This window comes from Somniosus microcephalus, unplaced genomic scaffold (genome assembly GCF_052327205.1).
Source record: "Somniosus microcephalus isolate GS21.2 unplaced genomic scaffold, FLI_Smic_1.0 unresolved_chr2, whole genome shotgun sequence".
Classification (NCBI taxonomy): Eukaryota; Metazoa; Chordata; class Chondrichthyes; order Squaliformes; family Somniosidae; genus Somniosus; species Somniosus microcephalus.
Window position 1 is genome coordinate 90,778,091 of NW_028225180.1, and position 25,525 is coordinate 90,803,615.

General features: G+C 53.3%; 1 protein-coding gene across 4 annotated transcripts in view; it reads left to right on the plus strand.

Annotated features, from left to right (window-relative positions):
- The window catches only part of LOC147093012 (zinc finger protein ubi-d4-like), a 43,163-nt gene that overhangs the window by 4,814 nt on the left and 12,824 nt on the right, over positions 1 to 25,525 (plus strand). For 2 of the 4 annotated variants that reach the window (XM_085976342.1, XM_085976343.1), the window contains exons 2-7: positions 6,298 to 6,458; positions 7,616 to 7,723; positions 14,315 to 14,478; positions 16,456 to 16,548; positions 18,424 to 18,508; positions 22,615 to 22,656. In XM_085976342.1, the coding sequence (XP_085832468.1) occupies positions 6,298 to 6,458; positions 7,616 to 7,723; positions 14,315 to 14,478; positions 16,456 to 16,548; positions 18,424 to 18,508; positions 22,615 to 22,656 (653 nt within the window). The remainder of the gene's footprint in view (positions 1 to 6,297; positions 6,459 to 7,615; positions 7,724 to 14,314; positions 14,479 to 16,455; positions 16,549 to 18,423; positions 18,509 to 22,614; positions 22,657 to 25,525) is intronic. The other 2 variants (XM_085976344.1, XM_085976345.1) reach the window with 1 other exon arrangement.

Below are 25,525 nucleotides of genomic sequence, written 5' to 3' on the forward strand. Positions count from 1 at the left end.
CGACAGACTGAGTGAGTGGGCAGTAAGGTGGCAGATGGAGTATAATGTGGGGAAATGTGAGGTTATTCACTTTGGTAGGAAGAATAGAAAAACAATATTTTTTAAATGGTGAGATACTATCTGGTGTTCAGAGAGATTTGGGTGTCCTCGTGCAGGAAACTGAGTTAGCGCGTTTTAAAAATTCGTTCATGGGATGTGGGCATCTCAAAGCCAGCATTTATTGTCCATCCCTAATTGCCCTTGAGAAGGTGGCTGGCTCGGCCATTTCAGAGTCAAACACATTGTCTGGAGTCACGTGCAGGCCCAGACCAGGTAACGACGGCAGATTTCCTTCCCTAAAGGACATTAGTGAAGCAGATGACAATCCGATAGTTTCATGGGCACCGTTACTGATTTAATTAACGGAGTTTAAATTCCCCAGCTGCCGTGGTGGGATTTGAACTTTGGTCTCCTGATCAATCTGGATTACTAGTCCAGTAACACAGCCACTGTGCCACTGTACCCGATGCAGGTCCAGCAAGCAATAAGGAAGGCAAATGACATGTTGGCCTTTATTGCAAGGGGGTTGGAGTATAAGAGTAAGGAAGTCTTGCTCCAATTGTACAGGGCCTTGGTGAGACCACACCTGGAGTACTGGGCACAGTTCTGGTCTCCTTATCTAAGGAAGGATATACTTGCCTTGGAGGCGGTGCAACGAAGGTTCACTAGACTGATCCCTGGGATGAGAGGGCTGTCCTATGAGGAGAGATTGTGTAGAATGGGCCGATACTCCCTGGAGTTTAGAAGAATGAGAGGCGATCGCATTGAAACATACAAGATTCTGAGGGGGATTGACAGGGTAGATGCAGGGAGCATGTTTCCCCCTGGCTGGGGAGTCTAGAACCAGGGGTCACAGTCTCCGGATAAGGGGTCAGTCATTTAGGATTGAGATGAGGAGGAATTTCTTCACTCAGAGGGCGGTGAATCTTTGGAATTCTCTGCCCCAGAGGGCTGTGGAGGCTCAGTCATTGAGTATAGATTTTTGGACTCTAGTGGAATCAAGGGATTTGGGGATAGTGCAGGAAAGTGGAGTTGAGGTCGAAGGTAAGCAATGATCTTGCTGACTGGCGGAGCAGGCTTGAGGGTCCGAATTCTTATGTTCTTATGAAGCTGGATAAACACATGAGGGAGACAGGAATAGAAGGATATGGTGATGGGGGGAGATGAAGAGGGTGGGAGGAGGCTCGAGTGGAGCAGAAACACCGGCACGGAGCTGTTGGGTCGAACGGCCTGTTTCTGTGCTGTAAGTTCTGTGTAAGGAGTTGTAGAGTGGTGTGTGCAGCGATGTGTACACGATTCGGCTGTGGGTCAGGGAGAGATCCCGACAGACAAGTGGAGCTAAAACCCGTGGCCTGAATAATCTCTGACTAAAGCGGGACTGGACACCAGCCATTCAGCGTTACTGCTGGTGACGGGGCGGAAAGCGCCCGATGGAGTCGTGTTACCGCCCCTCAACCAACAGCACCAAACAGATACCTCAACCGGCAGCTCCTCTCATTGCGGGATCTTACTGTGCACACAATAGCGGTCGAGGTGTGCTACACCAGAGCCAGTAGATTTCAGGTGTTCCACCTTAAGGCACTGTGCGCGGACAACCCTTTGTAACAATGCAGTTTTGACAGAATGACGAACTTACCCTGAGAAGGCCGAAGGTGTCTGTTGTTCTGTTCATTATTTATTCAGCACAGGAGGAGGCCATTCGGCCCGTCGTGCCTGTGCCGGCTCTTTGAAAGACCTCTCCAATTAGTCCCACTCCCCCCTGCTCTCTCCCCACAGCCCTGCACATTTCTCCTTTTCAAGTATTTCTCCAATTCCCTTTTGAAAGTTACTATTGAATCTGCTTCCACCGCCCTTTCAGGCAGCGCATTCCAGATCACAACAACTCGCTGCGGAAAAACATTCTCCTCATCTCCCCTCTGGTTCTTTTACCGATTATCTTCAATCTGTGTCCTCTGGTTATCCACCCTCCTGCCACTGGAAACACTTTCTCCTTATTTACTCCATCAAAAACCCCTCGTGATTTTGAGCACCTCTATTAAATCTCCCCTTAACCTTCTCTGCTCTAAGGAGAACAATCCCAGCTTCTCCAGTCTCTCCACATTAACTGAAGTCCCTCATCCCCGGGACCATTCTAGTAAATCTCCTCCGCACCCTCTCCAAGGCCTCGACATCCTTCCTAAAGTGCGGTGCCCAGAATTGGACACAATACTCCAGCTGGGGCCTAACCCAGTGATTTATAAAGGTTTAGTGTAACCTCCTTGCTCTTGTGCTCTCGGCCTCTGTTTATAAAGCCCAGGATGCCGTGTGGCTTTTTAACAATATCAGCTGGTCCGGCCACCTTCAAAGATCTGTGTACGTTCACCCCCAGGTCTTCCCAGAGTAAGCACTGAGCAGGAGGGGGGAAAGGCAAAAGAGGGGCTTGGAACACTAAGAGGGTCTTCAAGAGGCCTTTGAAAGCACGTGGGGTGGGTGGTTAATCTGGTGGGGATGCAGAGGGAGGGAACTTTAAGCTGTGGGGGTATAGCGGCTGGAGGAACGGCCACAGGTGGGAGAGCGGAGGGTGCCGGGGATGGGGAGTGGAGAAAGCGCAGCGACACCAGGCCAGAGGTCACTGAGGCAGGCTGGGGCGAGGGGAGGTGGATTGGGAGAGGAGAAAGCGCAGCGACACCAGGCCAGAGGTCACTGGGGCAGGGTGGGGCGAGGGGAGGCGGGTGGGGAGAGGAGAAAGCGCAGCGACACCAGGCCAGAGGTCACTGAGGCAGGGTGGGGCGAGGTGAGGTGGGTGGGGAGAGGAGAAAGTGCAGCGACACCAGGCCAGAGGTCACTGGGGCAGGGTGGGGCGAGGGGAGGTGGGTGGGGAGAGGAGAAAGCGCGGCGACACCAGACCAGAGGTCACTGGGGCAGGGTGGGGCGAGGGGAGGTGGGTGGGGAGAGGAGAAAGCGCAGCGACACCAGGCCAGAGGTCACTGGGGCAGGGTGGGGCGAGGGGAGGTGGGTGGGGAGAGGAGAAAGCGCAGCGACACCAGGCCAGAGGTCACTGGGGCAGGCTGGGGCGAGGGGAGGTGAGTGGGTAGAGGAGAAAGCGCAGCGACACCAGGCCAGAGGTCACTGGGGCAGGGTGGGGCGAGGGGAGGTGGGTGGGGAGAGGAGAAAGCGCAGCGACACCAGGCCAGAGGTCACTGGGGCAGGGTGGGGCGAGGGGAGGTGGGTGGGGAGAGGAGAAAGCGCAACGACACCAGGCCAGAGGTCACTGGGGCAGGCTGGGGCGAGGGGAGGTGGATTGGGAGAGGAGAAAGCGCAGCGACACCAGGCCAGAGGTCACTGGGGCAGGGCGAGGGGAGGTGGGTGGGGAGTGGAGAAAGCGCAGCGACACCAGACCAGAGGTCACTGGGGCAGGGTGGGGCGAGGGGAGGTGGGTGGGGAGAGGAGAAAGCGCAGCGACACCAGGCCAGAGGTCACTGGGGCAGGGTGGGGCGAGGGGAGGTGGGTGGGGAGAGGAGAAAGCGCAGCGACACCAGGCCAGAGGTCACTGGGGCAGGCTGGGGCGAGGGGAGGTGAGTGGGTAGAGGAGAAAGCGCAGCGACACCAGGCCAGAGGTCACTGGGGCAGGGTGGGGCGAGGGGAGGTGGGTGGGGAGAGGAGAAAGCGCAGTGACACCAGGCCAGAGGTCACTGGGGCAGGGTGGGGCGAGGGGAGGTGAGTGGGTAGAGGAGAAAGCGCAGCGACACCAGGCCAGAGGTCACTGGGGCAGGGCGAGGGGAGGTGGGTGGGGAGAGGAGAAAGCGCAGCGACACCAGGCCAGAGGTCACTGGGGCAGGGTGGGGCGAGGGGAGGTGAGTGGGTAGAGGAGAAAGCGCAGCGACACCAGGCCAGAGGTCACTGGGGCAGGGTGGGGCGAGGGGAGGTGGGTGGGGAGAGGAGAAAGCGCAACGACACCAGGCCAGAGGTCACTGGGGCAGGCTGGGGCGAGGGGAGGTGGATTGGGAGAGGAGAAAGCGCAGCGACACCAGGCCAGAGGTCACTGGGGCAGGGCGAGGGGAGGTGGGTGGGGAGAGGAGAAAGCGCAGCGACACCAGGCCAGAGGTCACTGGGGCAGGCTGGGGCGAGGGGAGGTGAGTGGGTAGAGGAGAAAGCGCAGCGACACCAGGCCAGAGGTCACTGGGGCAGGGTGGGGCGAGGGGAGGTGGGTGGGGAGAGGAGAAAGCGCAGCGACACCAGGCCAGAGGTCACTGGGGCAGGGTGGGGCGAGGGGAGGTGGGTGGGGAGAGGAGAAAGCGCAACGACACCAGGCCAGAGGTCACTGGGGCAGGCTGGGGCGAGGGGAGGTGGATTGGGAGAGGAGAAAGCGCAGCGACACCAGGCCAGAGGTCACTGGGGCAGGGCGAGGGGAGGTGGGTGGGGAGTGGAGAAAGCGCAGCGACACCAGACCAGAGGTCACTGGGGCAGGGTGGGGCGAGGGGAGGTGGGTGGGGAGAGGAGAAAGCGCAGCGACACCAGGCCAGAGGTCACTGGGGCAGGGTGGGGCGAGGGGAGGTGGGTGGGGAGAGGAGAAAGCGCAGCGACACCAGGCCAGAGGTCACTGGGGCAGGCTGGGGCGAGGGGAGGTGAGTGGGTAGAGGAGAAAGCGCAGCGACACCAGGCCAGAGGTCACTGGGGCAGGGTGGGGCGAGGGGAGGTGGGTGGGGAGAGGAGAAAGCGCAGTGACACCAGGCCAGAGGTCACTGGGGCAGGGTGGGGCGAGGGGAGGTGAGTGGGTAGAGGAGAAAGCGCAGCGACACCAGGCCAGAGGTCACTGGGGCAGGGCGAGGGGAGGTGGGTGGGGAGAGGAGAAAGCGCAGCGACACCAGGCCAGAGGTCACTGGGGCAGGGTGGGGCGAGGGGAGGTGAGTGGGTAGAGGAGAAAGCGCAGCGACACCAGGCCAGAGGTCACTGGGGCAGGGTGGGGCGAGGGGAGGTGGGTGGGGAGAGGAGAAAGCGCAACGACACCAGGCCAGAGGTCACTGGGGCAGGCTGGGGCGAGGGGAGGTGGATTGGGAGAGGAGAAAGCGCAGCGACACCAGGCCAGAGGTCACTGGGGCAGGGCGAGGGGAGGTGGGTGGGGAGAGGAGAAAGCGCGGCGACACCAGGCCAGAGGTCACTGGGGCAGGCTGGGGCGAGGGGAGGTGGGTGGGGAGAGGAGAAAGCGCAGCGACACCAGGCCAGAGGTCACTGGGGCAGGCTGGGGCGAGGGGAGGTGGGTGGGGAGAGGAGAAAGCGCAGCGACACCAGGCCAGAGGTCACTGGGGCAGGGTGGGGCGAGGGGAGGTGGGTGGGGAGTGGGGAAAGCGCAGCGACACCAGGCCAGAGGTCACTGGGGCAGGGTGGGGCGAGGGGAGGTGGGTGGGGAGAGGAGAAAGCGCAGCGACACCAGGCCAGAGGTCACTGGGGCAGGGTGGGGCGAGGGGAGGTGGGTGGGGAGTGGGGAAAGCGCAGCGACACCAGGCCAGAGGTCACTGGGGCAGGGTGGGTGGGGAGTGGAGAAAGCGCAGCGACACCAGGCCAGAGGTCACTGGGGCAGGGTGGGGCGAGGGGAGGTGGGTGGGGAGAGGAAGGGCTGAAGACGATAATGTTTCACAGGTCTGGTCACGGAGGAGGGCACTCGCAGCACTGCTGGAGCAGATGTGGGGTGCGAGGGCCTTAGTTTCAGCCAGGAGAGAGCAGAGTGGCCCAACACGTCACACAAAGTGGGTCTCCGCTGGTGGGAAAGTACCCGCCTCTTACACAGAATTACACAGAAACAGGCCATTCGGCCCATCTGCTCCGTGCCAGTGTTTTTGCTCCACACCAGCCTCCTCCCACCCTCTTCATCTCACCCCATCACCACATCCTTCTATTCCTGTCTCCCTCATGTGTTTATCCAGCTTCCCCTTAAAGGCATCTCTGCTATTCGCCTCAACCACTCCCTGTGGTAGCGAGTTCCACATTCTCCCCACTCTCTGGGTAAAGAAGTTTCTCCTGAATTCCCGATTGGATTTATTAGTGACCGTCTTATATTGACGGCCCTAGCTCTGGTCTCCCCCACAAGTGGAAACATCTTCTCTTCGCCTACCCTATCGAACCCCCTTCATAATTTTAAAGACCTCGATCAGGTCTCCCCTCAGCATTCTCCGCAGAGGAAAGAGCCCCTTGCAGCTTGTTCTTCCTGTCTGGGGCCGAGACTGAAGCGGTTCCCGTTCCGCTGTGGTTTAACTGACCTGTGGCCGTGCTTTCGACTTGCAGCATCGGTGAGCAGTACTACAAGGATGCCATCGAGCAGTGCCACAATTACAACGCCAGGCTGTGTGCCGAGAGGAGCGTGCGACTGCCCTTCCTCGACTCGCAGACCGGAGTGGCCCAGAGCAACTGCTACATCTGGATGGAGAAACGGCACCGAGGGCCGGGTAAGGACGGCGGGAGGCGGAGGAAGGGGAGAGGGGGGACAGGAGGACCGGGGGGGGCGGCGAGGGCTGGGGGGGGGGGGGGCGAGGGCCGGGGGGGGCGGCGAGGGGCCGGGGGGGACGGCGAGGGGCCGGGGGGGGACGGCGAGGGGCCGGGGGGGACGGCGAGGGGCCGGGGGGACGGCGAGGGGCCGGGGGGGACGGCGAGGGGCCGGGGGGGGCGGCGAGGGGCCGGGGGGGGCGGCGAGGGGCCGGGGGGGACGGCGAGGGGCCGGGGGGCGGCGAGGGGCCGGGGGGGACGGCGAGGGGCCGGGGGGGACGGCGAGGGGCCGGGGGGGGCGGCGAGGTGCCGAGGGGGACAGCGAGGGGCCAGGGGGGACAGTGAGGGCTGGGTAAGGACGGCGGGGGGCGGGGGGGAAAGTGAGGGCCGGGTAAGGACGGCGGGGGGGGACAGTGAGGGGCGGGCGGGACAGTGAGGGGCGGGGGGGGTGCGGTGAGGGCCGGGGGGACAGTGAGGGCCGGGGGGACAGTGAGGGCCGGGGGGGACAGCGAGGGCCGGGGAGGGACATCTCGGGGGGGGGGGGGGGGAGGGATGGGGAGGGGGATGTGTGTCAGTATTGGGGAGGGGGTTTGCGAGGTCAGTGGGGGGTTTGCGAGGTCAGTGTGGGGTTAGCGGGGTCAGTGTGGGGGTGGGGTTAGCGAGGTCAGTGTGGGGTTAGCGGGGTCAGTGTGGGGTGAGCGGGGTCAGTGTGGGGTGAGCGGGGTCAGTGTGGGGTGAGCGGGGTCAGTGTGGGGTGAGCGGGGTCAGTGTGGGGTGAGCGGGGTCAGTGTGGGGTTAGCGGGGTCAGTGGGGTTAGCGGGGTCAGTGGGGTTCACTGGGTCAGTGGGGGTGGGGTTAGCGGGATCAGTGTGGGGGTGGGGTTAGCGGGGTCAGGGTGGGGTTAGCGGGGTCAGGGTGGGGTTAGCGGGGTCAGTGTGGGTTTAGCGGAGTCAGTGTGGGGTTAGCGGGGTCAGTGTGGGGGTGGGGTTAGCGGGGTCAGTGTGGGGTTAGCGGGGTCAGTGTGGGGTTAGCGGGGGTCATGGTGTGGAGTGAGCGGGCTGTCCTGTGACTCGGGTTCTCAGTCTGGGGTTTAAGCAGTGTTATTCTCACTGTCCTGCAGGAATTGCTCCGGGTCAGTTGTACACCTACCCCGCCCGTCGCTGGAGGAAGAAGAGAAGAGCCCACCCGCCAGAGGACCCCCACCTCAGCTTCGCAGCCCTCAAACCAGGTACCCAGCACTGCAATCGGCTCCTGGTCTGTGAGAACCGTTAAATTACGAGTGCTGAGACCCCGTTGAATAGTTAATCGGCCCGGCAGACAGCCGGTTGCCGTGGGTGTGGACCACACGCAGCAAGTCTCAGATGAATGAAGTTGCTATGGTAACAAACACCAACCTTCAACCATGCTTTAATAAAAACCATGAGTTTTCAGGGCACTCCTTCCAGATGCCCATAAGCAGCGGCCGCACAGCACTGCTCCCTGTGAACGTCAACTATCCCTCCGACCTCATCCCCTCCGAGGCCTTCTCCACAACCTGCGCTGGCACATCCCGCAAAGATACAGGATCCATCCTTGACGGCCTTCCTCCCCTTACCCCCCACCCCCAATCCTGGTGTACTCTGCATCTAACCCGTGCTGTACCTGCCCTGGGAGTGTTTGATGGGACAGTGTAGCGCGAGCTTTACTCTGTATCTAACCCGTGCTGTACCTGCCCTGGGAGTGTTTGATGGGACAGTGTAGAGGGAGCTTTACTCTGTATCAAACCTGTGCTGTACCTGCCCTGGGTGTAGTGTATGTGCCTTTAAGAGCCCCAGGTGTGCTGTAATGCTGGTAATGGCCACTCGGGCTATATAAGCCTGTTGTAGGAAAAATGATTCCTTGGAAACTAGACTTTGAGTAAGAGAGACAACTTTATTAAATGACAGAGCTCTGGGAGAAGCGTCTGCAACCACACGGTCTGTGAGAGCACCTTCTCCCCGATTGTAGTACGTGCCGAGCTTATATACAATTCCAAGAAGTTGGTTTTAGATCATTTACATTCATCCAATCAATTCGTTTATTAGCGCATATCGTTATTTTCCTCCAGTCAGGAGTTTACACACTTGTGTTGCCAATTCTGCCTCTTCAGGTCTTCGTTCCGTCTTGTTCCCCGGCGGAATGTGATTAGTTCGATAATAGGATACAAGTGATTAGTTCGATGATAGGATACCAGTGAACCTTGTTAGTCCTCAGTGATTCAATTAGTCCCAGTCAGGACACGAGATGAACTTTGTTCCAGCCATGCGTAAGCGTGGCATGTCTCACACTGCAGTGACTCAATTAGTCCCAGTCAGCGAATTTGTTGTTTGTGTCTTTTCCAGCAAAATCTTGTCCAGCAAAATTTTATTCTAACAAGCCTGTATATTGTGTATATCCGTTAGAACCCCCCCCAGACTTTGCTTAGTAAACACCTATGAACCAACTCCTGTCTTCAGTGTCTTTATCAACACACGGACACTACAGTGGCGACGAAGTGGAAACGGACTTACCTGCAATTCGGCAGCACCTCCAGGACATCGATTCCTCGGGCGTCCAGAAGACTCAAGAAAGTAAGAGAAGCTGTGGTTTCACCAGCTGGCCAAGCTGGTGGCAGGTACTGCGCTAATCCTTCCTGGGCATCAGGCTGGGGCTCCAGCGGCTGGCTCTACAGCTGAGACAGGCAGTGAAATCGGAGGCAAGCAATAACGGACTGGGAGGGAGCACTCGGGAGACGGCCGGCGCGGCAAGCAGGTCAGCATTCAGACCTGCAGAGAAAGTCCGGCGGGAACGAGTCTCCAACTGTAAACAAATAAAAAAACAAAGAACGGAAACCGCGGGAAACAGTGTTGTCATCGGCAGCAGCGGCGGGAAAGCGCGGGAAGCGCCATATCTTTTCTGAAATGCCTAAGTCTGGCAATATTGATGCTTTTGATAGCGAAATAGAGGATTGGACCACATATGTGGAAAGAGTAGAGGTATATTGCACTGCAAATGGAATAGAAGATGAAAAAAAAGCTTCAGTACTACTGAACCTAATGGGCACAAAGGCATACGGGCTGTTACAAAATTTAATCACTCCAGCCAAACCAAAGGACAAGAATTTTAAAGAAATTGTTGATACCCTGCAGGAGCACTTAAACCCAACACCGCTGCTGATAGCGGAACGATTCAAATTCTTCAAGAGAAATCAACACAAGAATGAAAGTAACGCTGATTACCTAACAGAATTAAGAAAGCTATCAAAGTACTGACAATTCGGGGCAGGACTAGCAGATTATCTTCGAGACAAATTCGTTTGCGGTCTCTTAAGTGAAGGAACACAAAAAAGGCTGCTTTCTGAAAAAGATTTAACATTGGACAAAGCTTTCAGTATGGCTGTATCATACGAAGCAGCAGCAAGAGGAGCTGCAGAGATACAACAAAAGACACAGAACTTCGGCACCCATGAAATGACACAGGGTTTCGAAACATGTTATCGCTGCGGCAGATCCGCCCATAACCAGAAGGACTGCTGGTTCAAGGACAAAGCATGCAGGCAATGCGGAAAGATTGGACACATTGCACAGGTATGCCGATCTGGACAAAATAAATCCACAGACAGGAAAAAAAAAAAAATTAATGAAGGAAAGTACAGGAAGGTACAAATGATGACGGACAGTAGCTCCGAAGACCAGAAGAGCGATAGCGACTCCGAAAACAAGAGACTAAGCTGTCTCAAATTACATAATGTACTTGCCAAAGATGATTACCAAACCATTTGGGTTACCCTCACGATAGCAGGGTCCCCTGTTAAAATGGAGCTAGATACAGGATCAGCTCTAACTGTAATAAATCAACGGGATTACGAGAAGCTATTTTTGCATATACCTCTAAAAGACACATCCATTATCTTAAAAACATATACGGGGCAGAAAGTATACCCCAAAGGAAAAATAAGGGTGCCTGTTGTATACAACGGCAAAGAAATACAAAAGTTGTATTTATACATTCTACAAGATGGTGGTCCACCATTGTTGGGACGTGAATGGATCAGAAAGATACGTTTAGACTGGCACTCCATTCAGGCACTGACGGTGACCAGTAAGAAAATAAACAATGATGACATCATACCTGAACGATTAAAAGACATCTTGGCCAACGCCAAAGAAGTGTTTCAAGAGAAACTAGGAACCTTGAAAGGCATCACCGCCTCAATAAAAGTGGAAGATGCAGCAATTCCCAAATTTTTTAAGGCAAGACCGGTGCCATACGCAATTCATCCAGCAGTCGAGGCAGAGCTGGAGAATTTGGAAAAGGCAGGCGTATTATCCAAAATAGATTGGAGCGAGTGGGCAACACCCATCGTTCCAGTCATGAAAAAAGCATTAAATAATGATAAATCTGAAGAACAAAGAAAAATTCGCATCTGTGGAGACTTCAAGGTGACTGTAAACCCGGTCCTTCACACAGTACAGTATCCTCTTCCGAGGATAGAAGATATTTTCGCCTCACTATCCGGAGGGAAACGTTTCACCAAAATTGACTTGGCACAGGCATATCTACAGATGGAGGTTGAGGAGGCCTCTAAAAAGTATCTCACGATAAACACACACAAAGGCCTGTACCAGTACAATCGACTGGTTTTTGGAGTAGCATCAGCTCCAGCTATCTGGCAAAGAGCTATGGAGCAAGTCCTACAAGGGATTCCGGGGACTCAATGCTACCTAGACGACATCCTTGTAACAGGAGAAAACGACAACGAGCACCTTGCCAATTTGGAGCAGGTGCTCACTAGGCTGAAAGAACGGGGCCTACGAGCAAATCGCCCCAAGTGCGAATTTTTCCAAAATCAAATATCATATTGTGGCCACATAATTAATAATGAAGGGTTGCATAAGTCACCTGAAAAAATTGAAGCGGTCATAAAAGCCCCAGCACCTGAAAATGTTTCACAATTAAGGTCGTTCCTGGGATTAATAAATTACTATCATAAATTTTTACCGAACTTATCAACTCTCTACACCCTCTTAATGAACTTCTACAAACAGGAGTGATTTGGAAATGGAACGAAGACTGTAAATGTGCCTTCCATAAATGCAAAGACTTAATCACATCCGAAGAAGTTTTGGCTCATTACAACCCATCACTGCCAATCAGACTGGCGTGCGATGCATCCCCTTACGGCATAGGAGCAGTATTATCCCATAAATTCCCTGATGGCTCAGAACGGCCGATAGCTTTTGCGTCACGCTCATTAAACTCAGCTGAGCGTAACTATGCCCAAATCGACAGGGAAGCACTCAGCCTGGTATGGGGAGTGAAGAAATTCAACCATTACCTACACGGACAAAAATTTACCTTGTTGACTGACCATCAACCCCTCATCTCCATATTCAACCCTAAAAAGGGTGTTCCCATTATGACAGCGCAAAGGCTACAGAGGTGGTCCCTTTTTCTAGGGGCACACCAATACAACATAGAATACAAAGGATCAAAACAGCATGGGATTCTGACGGTTTATCGCGCCTACCGTTGCCAACGGTAGAAGAAGCACCTACAGTAGACCCAGTAGAGATGTTCCACTCTACCATAGTGGAATGTCTACCAGTAACAAATTCTGCCATTGAAAGGGAGACGAGAAATGACCCGACTCTCTCACGGGTCTATGATTTAACAGTGAAGGGATGGCCAGCACATGGCGAACCACTGTTGCCAGCATTCTCGCAAAGAAGAGAACAGCTGTCAGTGTGCCGAGGAACCTTGATGTGTGGATCCAGAGTGGTGATTCCACCCAAACTCCAGGATAAAGTGCTAAAGGAGCTTCACGAGGGGCATCTGGGTGGAGTGAAGGTGAAGAACCTAGCTAGGGCGTTTGTATGGTGGCCAGGTATCGATGGAGACATCGAAGAAATGACCAAGAGCTGCCTAGGATGCCAGAAGGTCCAAAACGCTCCACCACAAGCCCCTCTACATCCATGGGAGTGGCCCTCATCTCCCTGGCAAAGGGTGCACATCGACTTTGCTGGTACATTTATGGACTCAATGTTCTTAATCGCGGTTGATGCACACTCCAAGTGGCCGGAGGTAATAAAGATGTCCTCCACCACCACGGAAAAAACCATCACAGTATTAAGGACCATATTTGCCAGGAATGGGCTGCCGAAACAGATATGTTCTGATAATGGACCGCAATTTGTGTCCGAAGAATTCAGAAAGTTCTTAAAAAACAATGGGGTTAAGCACTACACGTCTGCCCCATACCATCCCGCCACCAATGGATTGGCTGAAAGGTTTGTCCAGACCTTCAAGAAGGCCAGAAAGGCCATGGGTAATGAAGACATAAAACTTCAGCACAAGGTGGATAACTTCTTATTCGCATACAGGAATGCAACACATATGGTTACCAACCAAACTCCCGCCATGATGTTCTTCAATAGAAACCTAAGATGCCGGCTGGATTTGGTCAAGCCCAACATCAGAAGGGACGTGGAGAACCGGCAGTTTCAAGGCATGAATGAAAGGCCAACTAGAACCTTCCAGATAGGTCAACAAGTTTTGGCCCGGGACTACCGTACCGAGAAATGGCAGCCTGGAACTATCTGCACACGACTAGGACCACTGATGTATACCGTGGACATCGGAGAAAGCATAATAAGGCGCCATGCTGACCAAATCAGAAATTCATCCGAAAAGGGACAACCTACACCACAACTCTATACGTCTAACGATGAAGTAGAAATACCCATATCTACCTCCGATCCGGTGATACTGGAACCCGATGAACCCGACACTGGCATTCAAGCCGAATCAGCCCTGCCAAAAGAACCTACTACACCACCAGAAACTACTACACCCCCGAGGTGTTAGCCGGACCGAGTCAGGAAGCCTCCTGAGAGACTGACTTATAATTAATTAACTACAGCAATGTGTATATTATTTTTCATATAACATGTAATTAATAATAACTTAAAATATGATGTACTGGTTAACTAAAAGGGGACGAATTGTAGTGTATGTGCCTTTAAGAGCCCCAGGTGTGCTGTAATGCCGGTAATGGCCACTCGGGCTATATAAGCCTGTATATTGTGTATATCCGTTAGAACCTCCCCCAGACTTTGCTTAGTAAACACCTATGAACCAACTCCTGTCTTCAGTGTCTTTATCAACACACGGACACTACACTGGGAGTGTTTGATGGGACAGTGTAGAGGGAGCTTTACTCTGTATCTAACCCGTGCTGTACCTGCCCTAGGAGTGTTTGATGGGGACAGTGTAGAGGGAGCTTTACTCTGTATCTAACCCGTGCTGTACCTGCTCTGGGAGTGTTTGATGGGACAGTGTAGAGGGAGCTTTACTCTATATCTAACCCGTGCTGTACCTGCCCTGGGAGTGTTTGATGGGACAGTGCAGAGGGAGCTTTACTCTGTATCTAACCTGTGCTGTACCTGCCCTGGGAGTGTTTGATGGGACCGTGTAGAGGGAGCTTTACTCTGTATCTAACCCGTGCTGTACCTGCCCTGGGAGTGTTTGATGGGGACAGTGTAGAGGGAGCTTTACTCTGTATCTAACCCGTGCTGTACCTGCCATGGGAGTGTTTGATGGGACAGTGTAGCGGGAGCTTTACTCTGTATCTAACCCGTGCTGTACCTGCCCTGGGAGTGTTTGATGGGACAGTGTAGAGGGAGCTTTACTCTGTATCTAACCCGTGCTGTACCTGCCCTGGGAGTGTTTGATGGGACAGTGTAGAGGGAGCTTTACTCTGTATCTAACCTGTGCTGTCCCTGCCCTGGGAGTGTTTGACATGTTTCCCCTTTAATCTTAGATCTGGATTTGGGGTTGAAGAAAGACAATGTGGTGCCGCCCGATGGGAGCAGTCTGGAGGCGTTGCTACGAGGGGAGGCCCTGGATAAACAGCGAGGATTATCTGACCACAGGGATGACGACAGCCTCAATGACTACCCTGTGAACAACAGCAGGGCGCGGAAGGTGTGTAAGTCTTTTATTTTACCTGCCAAGGACAACTATAATTACAATTGCAGAATACTATTAACAGAGGATCTTCACAAAGCTAACTAGACTTCCACATTCTGTACCAAAGCAAAATACTGCGGATGCTGGAAATCTTATATAAAAACAGAAAATGCTGGAGACACTCAGCAGGTCAGGCAGCGTCTGTGAAGAGAGAAACAGAGTTAACGTTTCAGGTCGATGACCCTTTGTCGGAACCGGGCTGACGAAAGGTCATTACCCTGAAACGTTAGCTCTGATTCTCTCTCCACAGTTGCTGCCTGACCTGCTGAGTATTTCCAGCATTTACTGTCTTTATTCCACATTCTGTAGTCTGGCGAGACTGGATCTAGGTACACATTGCAGGTTTGTCTACAGCAGACAGGATCAAATTACACATTCCAGGCAACCTGTTGGGTGTGCCTTGTCCTCCAATGGGACCAATCAGAAATCTGATGTCTCAAACACATTACAGCCAATGCAGTACTTTTGAAGTGTGGTCACTGTTGTAATGTGGGAAACGCGGCAGCTAATTTGTGCACAGCAAGCTCCCTATGTGATAATGACCAGATCATCTGTTTTAGTGATATTAGTTGAGGGATAAATATTGGCCCCAGGACACCGGGGAGAACTCCCCCTGCTCTTCTTCCAATAGTGGCCGTGGGATCTTTTACGTCCACCTGAGAGAGCAGACAGGGCCTCGGTTTAACGTCTCGTCTGAAAGACGGCACCTCCGACAGTGCAACACTCACTCTGTTCTGGCACCGGGCGTGTCGGCCTGGATTATGGGTTTGGGTTTCTGGAGTGGGACACAAACCCTCAACCTTCTGATTTGAGATCCTGCCTCCCTGTTCAGGTGGATGTTAAAGTACCCAAGGCTCTATCTGAAGAAGAGCAGGGAGAAGAGTGAGATTAGACTGGGTGGGATATTAAAGAGTGAGGGGGAGAGTGGGATTAGACTGGGTGGGATATTAAAGAGTGAGGGGGAGAGTGGGATTAGACTGGGGGGGATATTAAAGGGTTCGGGGAGTGAGGGAGAGAGTGGGATTAGACTGGGTGGGATATTAAAGGGTACGGGGAGTGAGGGGGAGAGTGGGATTAGACTGGGTGGGATATTAAAGGGTACGGGGAGTGAGGGGGAGAGTGGGATTAGACTGGGTGGGATATTAAAGGGTACGGGGAGAGAGGGGGAGAGTGGGATTAGACTGGGTGGGAAATTAAAGGGTGCGGGGAGAGAGGGGGAGAGTGGGATTAGACTGGGTGGGAAATTAAAGGGTACGGGGAGTGAGGGGGAGAGTGGGATTAGACTGGGTGGGATATTAAAGGGTACGGGGAGTGAGGGGGAGAGTGGGATTAGACTGGGTGGGATATTAAAGGGTGCGGGGAGTGGGGGAGAGTGGGATTAGACTGGGTGGGATATTAAAGGGTGAGGGGGAGAGTGGGATTAGACTGGGTGGGATATTAAAGGGTGCGGGGAGTGAGGGGGAGAGTGGGATTAGACTGGGTGGGATATTAAAGGGTACGTGGAGTGAGGGGTGGAATGGGATTAGACTGGGTGGGATAGTAAAGGGTGAGGGGGAGAGTGGGATTAGACTGGGTGGGATATTAAAGGGTACGGGGCGTGAGGGGAAAGTGGGATTAGACTGGGTGGGATATTAAAGGGTGCAGGGAGTGAGGGGGAGAGTGGGATTAGACTGGGTGGGATATTAAAGGGTGTGGGGAGTGAGGGGGAGAGTGGGATTAGACTGGGTGGGATATTAAAGGGTGCAGGGAGTGAGGGATTAGACTGGGTGGGATATTAAAGGGTACGGGGCGTGAGGGGAAAGTGGGATCAGACTGGGTGGGATATTAAAGGGTATGGGGAGTGAGCGGGATTGGATTGCGTGGGTTGGTTTCTGTGCTGGAACCTTGTACTGTATGAAGGAGCACTGTATGACATTCTGTGTTTGTGTGCAGAGAATCCTGGATCCGGATGATTTTCTGGATGATCTGGACGATGAAGACTATGAGGAGGACCTCCCGAAACGCCGCAGCAAAGGCCGCGCCAAGGTGAACTGATATTCTCAGTACAGCGCAGCCAGTCAGTGACGGGACACAGGAGTGTCGCAATGTGAAGAACCAGGGAGCTTAGTCGATCACGATACCATCCACTCTTACCCCACCTTATCTCTAATCTCCTCCATCCTTGTCTCCCCCTACATAAGAACATAAGAAGTAGGAGCAGGAGTAGGCCATACGGCCCCTTGGGCCTGCTCCGCCATTCAATAGGATCATGGCTGATCCGAATCTAGACTCACTTCCCTGCCCTCTCCCCGTAACCCCTAATTCCCTTATCAGCTAGGAAACTGTCTATCTCCGTTTTAAATTTATTTAATGTCGCAGCTTCCACAGCTCTCTGGGGTAGCAAATTCCATAGATTTACTACCCTCTGAGTGAAGAAGTTTCTCCTCCTCTCAGTTTTGAAAGGGCAGCCCCTTATTCTAAGATTATGCCCCCTAGTTCTAGTCTCACCCATCAGTGGAAACATCCTCCCCGCATCCACCCGATCAAGCCCCCTCACAATCTTATATGTTTCCTACTGCAACCTACTGACTCCAACTCTGGCCTTTGCACCATCCTTTGTTCCACCATTGATGGCAGAACCTTCTGCCGTTTAACCTCCTCCTCCTCCTCCTTTACGAGTCTTCCTTTCGGCCGTGATTTTGGTCATCTCCCCCTCCAGAAACAGTCCATTCGGCCCATCTGCTCCGTGCCGGTGTTTCTGCTCCACACCAGCCTCCTCCCACCCTCTTCATCTCACCCTATCAGCATCTCCTTCTATTCCTTTCTCCCTCATGTGTTTATCCAGCTTCCTCTTAAATCCATCTATACTATTCACCTCAACCACTCCCTGTGGCAGCGAGTTCCACATTCTCCCCACTCTCTGGGTAAAGAAGTTTCTCCTGAATTCCCGATTGGATTTATTAGTGACGATCTTATATTGACGGCCCCTAGTTCTGGTCTCCCCCACAAGTGGAAACATCTTCTCCACGTCTACCCTATCGAACATCTTCATTATTTTAAAGACCTTTTTATCAGGTCACCCCTCTGCCTTCTCTTTTCTTGAACAATCTTTCTCGCTAGTTATAACCTCTCAATTCTGGTATCACCCTTGGGAATCTTTTTTCGCACTTTCTCCAGAGTCTCATTCCGTTTTTACAATAAAAATTTACCTTTTTATTTTTTTTAATTTAACCCCCCTCCCGTGTATGAAGCGGCTCGAGGGTGTTTCTGTTGTAGACACAAAATAAGTGCGACTTGTTGTAATGTTTTGGGGCAGAGTTTAGTCCGACGAGCCAGTGATTTGAGTGATCCCTGCAACGGTAAGCGAAGTGTACGTCAGATAATTATCCCCGTCATCGAAGGGAATGGGAGGCTGCCTCTGATTGTACTTACAGCCTCGCCCGTCCAGCCCCACAACCCTCCCAGATCTCGGCGCTCCTCCAATTCCGGCCTCTTGCTCAATCCCCGATTTCCATCGCTCCACCATTGGCGGCCGTGCCTTCAGCCGCCTGGGCCCCGAGCTCTGGAATTCCCTCCCTAAACCTCTCCGCCTCTCTCTCCTTTCAGACGCTCCTTAAAACCGACCTTTGACCCAGCTTTTGGTCGCCTGTCCTAATATCTCCTCATGTGGCTCGGGGTCAGATTTACGCTCCTGTGATGCGCCCTGGGACGTTTTACTACATTAAAGGCGCTGTGTAAATACAAGTTGTTTTTCCTGGCAGTCTGGCTGAATTCGCCACGTGCCTCTAGTACATTTACCGTACACCCTTATACATAATTTACAAATTAAAACCAAGAGCAGTTTATCTCTCAGTACAGCTTTCGAAAGCTTGTAAGTAGATCTTGACCGAATTGCTGAGGGTAACTTGTTTTGTGTGTCAGGGTAAAGGAGTTGGCAGGAGCGCACGGAAGAAAGCGATGGATGCTGCTGCGATCGAGGATCGGGAGAAACCGTACGCCTGCGACAGTAAGTACCCCGTCTCCATCCGCTGCAGCAGCCCGGCTCGCTGCGGTCCCCTGTAATCCATTCTCTGCCCTCCTCCCCTTCATTCTGCCTCACTCCTTGCCCCATTCTTCCCTCCGCTCGCCCCCTTCTTCCCTCCCCTCGCCAGGAATGGAATGAGGAAGGCTGCGTCAGCGTTGGGCTGCTCCTGTAAACATGAGTCCGGGCGGCGGCATTGACGGGAGTCTTGGGAGCAGATGAGAATTGGAATCCCTGCTGTCAAGTTTGGAATGGTTCTGATATTCCCACCATTTGCATTTAGATGAGTGGGTAAATTTGTGAACATGAATATTGAACACGTTGAGTGTCATTTGCCCTGACGTGCTCCCGGTGTTGCCTGTAAAATGCACGGACGGTCGGGCGGGTACTGAGAGAGAATGTAATGGCGGGGCAGAGCTTGGTCTTTTGTCGCCTGCTCGCGGCACCCAGGTGCTTTCTATAAGCAGGCTGTCTGAGCCTTGCACCCTTCAGACTGCCGAGAGTGCGATGGCTTGTCCCGCAACCAATAATTATGGCGGCACAGTGGTTGTACCGGTAATCCAGAGAGCGCGAGTTCAGATCCCACCACGGGCAGTTTGAGAATTCAGATTCCGTTTTTGAAAATCTGGAATTAAAAATCTGGTCTCAGTAAAAGTGACCGTGAAGCTGTCGTTACTGTCGTTAAAAAGCCGACTGGGTCACTGATGTCCCTTTTTTTAGGGGAAGGAAACCTGCCGTCCTTACCCGGTCTGGGCCGATTGGTGACACCCAGTGTGGTTGACTCTTAACTAACTGGGCTGGCAAACCACTTGATTGTATGGATCCTGCTACCCAGCGGTGCAAGATGGCAGCTCAGCAGCACCACCACCTCGGCGTGGGCAATAAATGCCGGCCTTGCCAGCGACGCCCACATCCCGAGAATGAATAAGAGAGTCCTCGGAGACTAATTGTTCCACTGTCTACAGGTACTAAATAACACACTCAGACAGCATCGTTCAGTCTAAATTTAAGAGATTTATTCAGAAGCAAGATAATTACGCAGAAGCAGAGAGGCACAGCAAGCGACTAGTCGTACAATAATAGACTCCCACAATTACCTCGACGGTTTCATGACAAGAGAAGAGATGGGCGGACCTCCTTGCAGTTCTTCTCGGCAGCCTTTGACTGAATCTCCGGCAGATTGAGGTTCCCCGGAGTTGCTCTTGATCCCCTCCTCACGGTCGAGGCGGTGAACCGGGTGGGGGGGGGGGAACGACTCGGTTTCCGCGCCCTTGAGACCCCCCTGGTGGGCCGGTTCGAAATGAGACACGCTTGGTTCTACTTTTGAGCAAAGCTCCCCTTCGCTCGCGATGTAATGCATTCTTCTGCACATAAACACGTAACACTTGCCAGCAATTGAAACTAATCCTGTATCTGAAGTGGTTTGGAATCTGCACAGAAAATGCCACCAAGAACATGATTAACACCAAGTAACAAGCTTCTGCTCCTGATCGAAGAACCCGCCTGCAACTTAATAGACACCTGGGCGCCACAGGGGACGACAGCCTCCGTGTTAACTCTAGTTTTGCAAATACACTTATCCTATAAATCTAGTCATATAAATTACAATCGATTAATCCCCCAAATCATCATCGGGAGTCCTATAGAAACATAGAAGATAGGAGCAGGAGTAGGCCATTCGGCCCCTTGAGCCTGCTCTGCCATTCAATGAGATCATGGCTGATCATCCAAATTCAGTACCCGGTCCCTGCCTTCTCCCCATATCCCTTGATCCCTTTAGCCTTAAGAAATATATCCAACTCCTTCTGGAATATATTTAATGAATTGGCCTCTACTGCCTTCTGTGGTAGAGAATTCCACAGGTTCACCACTCTCTGGGTGAAGAAATTCCTCCTCATCTCTGTCCTAAATGGCCTACCCCTTATCCTTAGACTGTGACCCCTGGTTCTGGACTCCCCAACCATCGGGAACATCCTTCCTGCATCCAGTCTGTCCAGTCCTGTTAGAATTTTATAAGTTTCAATGAGATCCCCTCTCATTCTTCTAAACTCCAGCGAGTACAAGCCCAATCGTCCCAGTCTCTCATACGTCATTCCTGCCATCCCAGGTATCAGTCTGGTGAATCTTCGCTGAACTCCTTCCATGGCAAGAACATCCTTCCTCAGATAAGGCGACCAAAACTGCACACAATACTCAAGGTGTGGTCTCACCAAGGCCCTGTACAACTGCAGCAAGACATCCTTGTTCCTATACTCGAACCCTCTCGCTACGAAGGCCAACATACCATTTGCCTTCTTAACCGCCTGCTGCACCTGCATGCTTACCTTCAGCGACTGGTGCACAAGGACACCCAGGTCTCGTTGCACTTCCCCTTCTCCCAATCTATTGCCATTCAGATAATCTGCCTTCCTGTTTTTGCCACGAAAATGGATAACCTCACATTTATCCACATTATACTGCATCTGCCATGCTTCTGCCCAATCACCCAATCTGTCCAAATCATCCTGGAGTTTCTGGGCTATACACAAAGGAGCTTGATTTTGAGGGGAAGGGTGGGGTGTGGATTGGGAAGGAGTCCAGCTCCCTGAAGCAGTAGCCCATTCACCTCCTCATATTGAGGCCGAATTGTTCTTCAGCATCCCTGCCCCCACAGCAGTGTGCACCTAGACTCCCAGCGACGAACGGCAAAGCCTCGCAACAGCTCTCCAAAGAACAGAACCTGGGCCGCTGAATAACTTGCAACTCTCCTCGCCGGCTCAGACTGTTCCTGCGTCCTGTCTGTTTCTGTTAACCCGCTCCGTGTCACTGATTACACATTTAATATCAGCAGAAACCCGTATAAGGACCTTGCAATAACGTCCCATCCAGTATCGGCAATAACCTCTGCAATATCAGGACATAACCCATGTTAAATACCGCCGGTAATATTCCATGCAATATTGGTGACAACCTGTCAAATATCAACGAGAACCCGTGTGGTGTTGCTGATAGGAGCCCGTGCAGTATTAGTGATGTAGCCTGTGCCGTATTGGCAATAATACCCCTGACAATATTGGTGATGTTCAGTACAGTATTGGCAATAATGCACGTGCAATAATAGCCCGTTCAGGATTGGCAGCGATAACCCGTACAATATTGATAACTCGCACAGTATTGGCGATAATCCGTGCAGTATATTTGCAATAATCCGTATATTGGCAATGCTAACTCGTACAGTATCGATCATACCCATGCATTATTGGCAATATTAACTCTTACAAATATTGGTGCTAGCCCCTGCTATATTGGCAATAATGACCCTTGCTGTATCGGTGATAACTCGTACAGTATTGACGATAATACCCTGTACAATATCGGCCATAATAGGCCTTATAAATACTGGGGGTAAACCATGCTGTATCTGTGATAACCAGCAGTACAGCAATGACACTTGCATCTTGGCAATAAAAGCCTATAATATCAGCGACAATAACCCATACTAAAGCTCGGGGGTTTTGTCATTTTCCCTTTTGTTGCCCCCCCCCCTCGAGAGGCTGAGAAACATCCTTTGTTTTGTTTCTTGACGGTGCTCTGTGATCAGACCCGCTCGCGTTTGGGCCGCTTCCTTGCCCCCTTGTGCTGAAGTCACTGACCCCCCCCTACTGTTACACCCTTCCAGGGACAGCGCTCCCCCACCCCAGAACCTCCGTCCCCTCCACCCCAAGAAATGGCCTCGTAAAGTTTCAAAAAAGTTTACACTGGTCCACGCCGCGGTGTGAACGGGGCGGGATTCAGTGCTGTGTGGAATCCACAGCACTCGGGCCCCAGGGTATTCGAGAACTGCTTGCACTGAACAACCTCCTGTACAATAGACAGAGTTCGATCCGCGCCCGCCCGCCCGCCTGCCTTTCCCCACTCTGTACAAAGCTGGAGTAGGATCTCGGTACGATAAGCGTGTCTGAACAGTGAGTTGGTTGGCGTGATCTGCATGACCCCCCCCCAGACACTGAATTATTCTGACCCTCTGCTTTTTCTCTTTTTAAAAAAATAATTAAAATAAATCGCACGTGTTCTTTGAGATCTTTTCACTCTCTTTATCTTCTCTGTTGCAGATAGATGCAAACAAAAGCATAACTCCAAACCTTCTGAAAGAGGTATTCTGGAGCTTCTCGCTGTCCTCTCCCTGCCTGTGTCTCTTGCTTCTGTCTGTGACTTTCTATGGTTCTGGTTTTCTGTACGTGTTGCTTCGAGGCGGGGGGCGGTGGAAGATCCAGCGTGAAAATGTTAGCCCGCGCTCGCACCGCCGAGTGGCTGAGCCTTGAGGCCTGGGAGGTTCGAGGCTCAATCCCGCGCCTCGGAGTTTAGCAGCTGATCTCAGTACGGCGGGGGTGAGGCAAGCGTTACAATCGGGCAGTGTCCCTGAGCTATTGGGGGGGGGGTGGGGGGGAGGGAGGGAATAAGCCAGCATTCCTGTTTCCCATCGCTACCCAGTGGCCCCTGTTGCAGTGGACTGCTCGCTGGCGATGCTCTCCGCGGTCGAATAGCCAACCTGGCGCGCCGTCCGGGGCCTGGCGTGTCAGGTCAGGCCGGTGACGCGGAGCGGCGTAAGTCGACCGGCACGTTCTGGAGATTCGCCACTCACCGCCGATCTCTTAATCCCCCTGAACTTGCTGGCCGGTTTGCGCGTCAGGAATGCCGGGAACCCGTCCTCACTTTCCCAGCACGGTGTGAGCGCCAAGCCATGAGCCATTTTGACTCCACTCTCAAAATATAGGACAAGGAAAAAATTGTGCAAAGCATGCGCGTTCGGTGCTGGCTGAATCTTTCTGCAGTTATCATTGCGTGCGTGTGTGCGCGTTAGAAGTGTTTGTGACACGAGCAAGTGTATATGGGGTGTTGTGCCTAATCCGTAACCATCTGCAGTCGCTGCTACGAACCGATGCCAGTGTTCTGACTTGAGGTTTACCCACCGCCGAGACAACACCACCAGGCCCGGGGCGTTTAAATGGGACAGACCAAGACAGGAAGGAGTCCAAGGGCAAAGGGCTGCCTGGGCCCAGAGGGCAGGACTGCCCAGGCTCGTGGCCTGTTATTGGGACAGCGCCTGCAGGCAGTGTGTGCACCATGTGCTTTACTGTAAGATAAGATTACGAGTTCAGTTCTTTTCACGGTTTGATCAGACTGCGCTGAAATTTCTCGCTCATTATTTTAAGAAAAGCTTTGAAATTGATCTGAAGGTGTGATCGCTGATAACTTTCTTCCCTTTCTGGTCTTCCTTTCAAATTTTCCACCATCTTCACTCTGTCTCTCCTTCCCCCCCCCCCCCCCTCCCCACCATCTCCAGTAACTCCCCCCACCCCCCAACTGCCCTGAGATCTTTGACAGAGTATTCTGTGGTAAATCACTGGAAATAAAGGACTTGCAGTACTGAAGCGCCTTTCCCCACCTCAGGATGTCCCAAAGCACTTCACAGTCAATGAAGTACATTTTTTGAAGTGTAGTCACTGTTGTAATGTAGGAAACGCGGCAGACAATTTGCGCAAAGCAAGATCCCACAAACAGCACTGTGATAATCAGTTAAGATGTTTTTGATGTTACCTGAGAGATTAATATTGGCCAGGACACCAGTGAGAGCTCAGCTTCCCTTCTTCCAATAGTGGCTGTGGGATCTTTTACATCCACCTGAGAGGGCAGACGGGCCTCGGTTTAATGGCCACTCCGACAGTGCGGCGCTCCCTCAGTACTGCCCCTCCGACAGTGCGGCGCTCCCTCAGTACTGCCCCTCCGACAGTGCGGCGCTCCCTCAGTACTGCCCCTCCGACAGTGCGGCGCTCCCTCAGCACTGCCCCTCCGACAGTGCGGCGCTCCCTCAGCACTGCCCCTCCGACAGTGGGGCGCTCCCTCAGTACTGCCCCTCCGACAGTGCGGCGCTCCCTCAGTACTGCCCCTCCGACAGTGCGGCGCTCCCTCAGTACTGCCCCTCCGACAGTGCGGCGCTCCCTCAGTACTGCCCCTCCGACAGTGCGGCGCTCCCTCAGTACTGCCCCTCCGACAGTGCGGCGCTCCCTCAGTACTGCCCCTCCGACAGTGCGGCGCTCCCTCAGCACTGCCCCTCCGACAGTGCGGCGCTCCCTCAGCACTGCCCCTCCGACAGTGGGGCGCTCCCTCAGCACTGCCCCTCCGACAGTGCGGCGCTCCCTCAGTACTGCACTGGGAGTGGGCTGAAGTCTCGAGTGATTCTTGAACCCACAACCTTCTGACTCAGGAGCTATAACTACTGCTAACCTTTTCCACCTCCCTCTTGTGACGAAGGAATTTCCATCCCTTTTACTGGAGGTGATTTGCGCCATTGCGTTGTGCCGTTGGGGAGGAGCTGCGGCTCTCTCTCGCTCTCGCTCTGTTCAGGCGCACCCGTTGCATTTCTAGTTTTGTGCCGGCCTTGTTTTTTTTGTCGGGGTCGGAATGCCGAGCCAGCCCTTGGTGTCTACGACCCGGAGCGCACCCTAACCCGCCCAATCTCTGGGCCCGGTGTAACGCGCCCGGGGATCAGACAGAAAGCCCTTGTTGCAGTATTTCAGAGATCTCGGCCGAGGCTCCTGGACTTTGGAAGCCGGGAGAGTAAACGCTTCGTGAGATTGTGGCTTTGGCTGAAAGCCACATTAAATAGTAACTTGGATAAGTGAACACTAGCAATGGGACAGGGGAGAATTTCAGCAGTTACAGGCTTAACAATCCCTCCTCGGGACCGGCATGTAAGGCGAGTGAACACATGGTGCCTGAGCATTGCTGTAGAGTCATAGAGTTATACAGCACGGATAGAGGCCCTTCGGCCCATCGTGTCCGTGCCGGCCATCAAGCCCTGTCTAATCTAATCCCATATTCCAGCATTTGGTCCGTAGCCTTGTATGTTATGGCATTTCAAGTGCTCATCCAAATGCTTCTTAAATGTTGTGAGGGTTCCTGCCTCCACAACCCTTTCAGGCAGTGAGTTCCAGACTCCAACCACCCTCTGGGTGAAAAAGT